This window comes from Gavialis gangeticus, unplaced genomic scaffold, assembly GCF_001723915.1.
Source record: "Gavialis gangeticus isolate Ggan-Ray unplaced genomic scaffold, GavGan_comp1, whole genome shotgun sequence".
In the NCBI taxonomy this organism is placed as follows: domain Eukaryota; kingdom Metazoa; phylum Chordata; order Crocodylia; family Gavialidae; genus Gavialis; species Gavialis gangeticus.
In genome coordinates this window covers 15,899,215-15,901,858 of record NW_017729002.1, presented here as the reverse complement: position 1 = coordinate 15,901,858, position 2,644 = coordinate 15,899,215, and the positions used below count along the sequence as shown (strand labels likewise).

At 50.3% G+C, this 2,644-nt stretch overlaps 1 protein-coding gene across 3 annotated transcripts in view; it reads left to right on the top strand.

Annotated features, from left to right (window-relative positions):
* The window catches only part of DNASE1L2 (deoxyribonuclease 1 like 2), a 23,689-nt gene that overhangs the window by 16,823 nt on the left and 4,222 nt on the right, over nt 1–2,644 (top strand). For all 3 annotated transcript variants that reach the window (XM_019507514.1, XM_019507516.1, XM_019507515.1), the window contains 2 exons: nt 254–354; nt 920–1,032. In XM_019507514.1, the coding sequence (XP_019363059.1) occupies nt 254–354; nt 920–1,032 (214 nt within the window). The remainder of the gene's footprint in view (nt 1–253; nt 355–919; nt 1,033–2,644) is intronic.

Here is a 2,644-nt window from a genome sequence, read left to right as displayed (position 1 = left end):
TGCTCTCAGGCGCAGGGCACCTGAGTGCTCTGCGACACATGGGCACCACTGTCCAAGAGGCTTTCCCTGTGCCTGTCTGTGCGGCGCTTTTCCATGCATACAGCTGGATCCAGTTCACTTGATAGAGATTTTTTTCCCCCATAAGAACTTTCCCTTGTAGGCCAGTCCCTGCAGACCAAGCCTTCTGCAAACCCTCCTAAAGCTCCCTCCCTCTCATCTTGCTCTGTCCAACCCTCTTTGTCTCCCTACCCAGGAAAGAGGTGGTGTCTGTGGTAGACAGGTACCAGTATGAGGACCCAGAGGACATCTTCAGTCGGGAGCCTTTCATCATGAAGTTCTCCTCTCCCTATTTGAGTAAGCAGAGTGGGTGGATGGGAGATTAGCATCTCACCTACAGCGCTGCCTGGCCCTGGCCATACCCAGGCCTGTAGGGCATCTTGCTCTGGGCGCTTCTGTTGCACTGTGACATCCTCAAGCTTAATTCACCAGTCCTACTCCTGAGACTTATCTGTGAACCCGGCTGGGCCACAGTGCACTGGTGAACTGCCACTTACAACAAGGGAATGAATAGTAAGGGAACTCTGAGCCCTATGGGGGCCTGTTCTTACCCACGCTGCCTTGTGCACTGTCCTGAGGATCCATGTTTTTGACAAATGAGCTATGCCTGTGTTGAACTCCACAGCCATTAGGGACTTCTTAGCACTGCAGATAGGCACTAATGTGCTGATGAGGGGCAAGGAGCTCAATCCATTGATGGGGAGTGAGGGCACTCAGCTCTAGGGAGCCAGTACTCTCTTAGGTCTGGTTGGGGGAACCCTGAGTTGTGTTAGTGGAGATGACAGATAACTGTATGCACGAGTGCCGGTGTGCATATGCATGTATGATGACTCTGTGTGTATAACTGCTGTTTCTCTGGCAGAGGTGAAGGAGTTCGTGCTGGTGCCCCTGCACACACGCCCCCACACAGCCGTCACAGAGATTGATGCCCTCTACGATGTTTACTTAGACATCATTGACAAGTGGGAGACTGATGTAAGCAGGCAGGTCCAACTGTACATGAATACTCATGTACGCTCTACATTCACAGGGTCACAGTTGCCAATGCCAGACAAGGCTCTGACCACACTGTCTGCCTCTTTGCACAACACAGGCCAGGTCCTGGCCAGTAGTTTCTGCACTAGGCCAGTGCTGCTTTGCCTTTGGTTTGAGCTTCAGTGGGATTAAACAATCAATCCTTGGGGCCCCTATCACTGCTATTGCCTGCTCCTTTGGGATAACCACAAAAACCAGTGCTGTACAATGATGCATGTCTCAGGTGGTGCCAAGCATTAGCCTTCCAGGGGCTGGATTCTTTTCCTAGATATGCTTGCAGTGATTTAGAATAGCTCCCCTGGAGACAGCAGGGTCATCTTGAATTTAACCTGCATAAGTAGTCATCCAGGCCTCAGACTCCAGAGTGCATGGGAATAACATCTGTGAAAATACACATGGAATAGCAGAGTGGTTCTCAGCTATTTGAGGTATGAGGCACCCCCCCCATTTGACTTCAAGTGCCCCTCCATAGCTTTTGTGAATTGAGTGCTACCCATTTCAAAAGTTCATGTATTTATTATAGGGCTTACCTCCTTGCCAAAGGGCCAGACAGTGGGGGCAGGACAGCAGTCAGGCAGAAATAAGCCTGAGCCTGTTCTGGTCTCCTCACACCTGCTTATTTCCTAACACCTTGTGGCACCCTGCAGAAGCTCTCATGGCATCCTATGGTGCCACAGCACCCTGGTTGAGAATCACTGGAATATCACAACCTGTGGATGCTCCTAGACCATATGCTGACACAACACACTCCTAATGCCTCTGCCCAGAGGAGTGTCCTGTCTGTCTTCTCTGCCTGCAGGATCTGAGAACAAGGTGCCTGCTGTCTCATCCCTAACATGCACTTTTCAGGCAGGTTGGCTTTTCCCACCCTAACCCTAGTTCCCTAACATTCACCCCAGCAGTGCAGGGCACTGGCATGGTCCAGGCACTGGGTCCATTGGCATTCTAAGGACTGAATCACATAACCTCACTCTGAGAGCTTCAGAAGGCCATACAGGAAGTGGTTATGGACCCAACGCCCTTAGGCTTCTTTGGAAATCCCATCCATAGTGCATAAATTACAGGCAGTCATCTTGGAGCCTAGTCTGAATACAAGCTTCCAGCAGTGCTGCCTAGGGGGATGGACTGGTAGAAGGAATGGTGGAAAACTGATGGATGAAAGACCATTACTCTTAGAGTGTGCTCCTACCTTAGGCAAGCAACCATCAAAAGGCCCTCAATGCTCTGAAACTAACATCACTGCAGTGCTTTTCACTGGGTATCATGGGAGATTTAGTGTGCATGTTGGGTTAGGGTCAACAGTGAGGACTGGGGCAGGAGGCATCTGAACTACACCTGCCAGGATATTCCATGGCAGCAGACACACAAGTGGGTTAATATCTCACCCCAAACTCAATGTCCAGCCATTTCTAGACCAACTTTTTCCAGAAACTTTTCATTTTATTATATTTGCACTTTTCATCTCAGTTCCAAACAGAAATGTTGACACACTGGAAGTTCTGATTCTTACCCATCCTGTATACAGGTCTCGGGGGGGGGGGGGGGGGGCCCC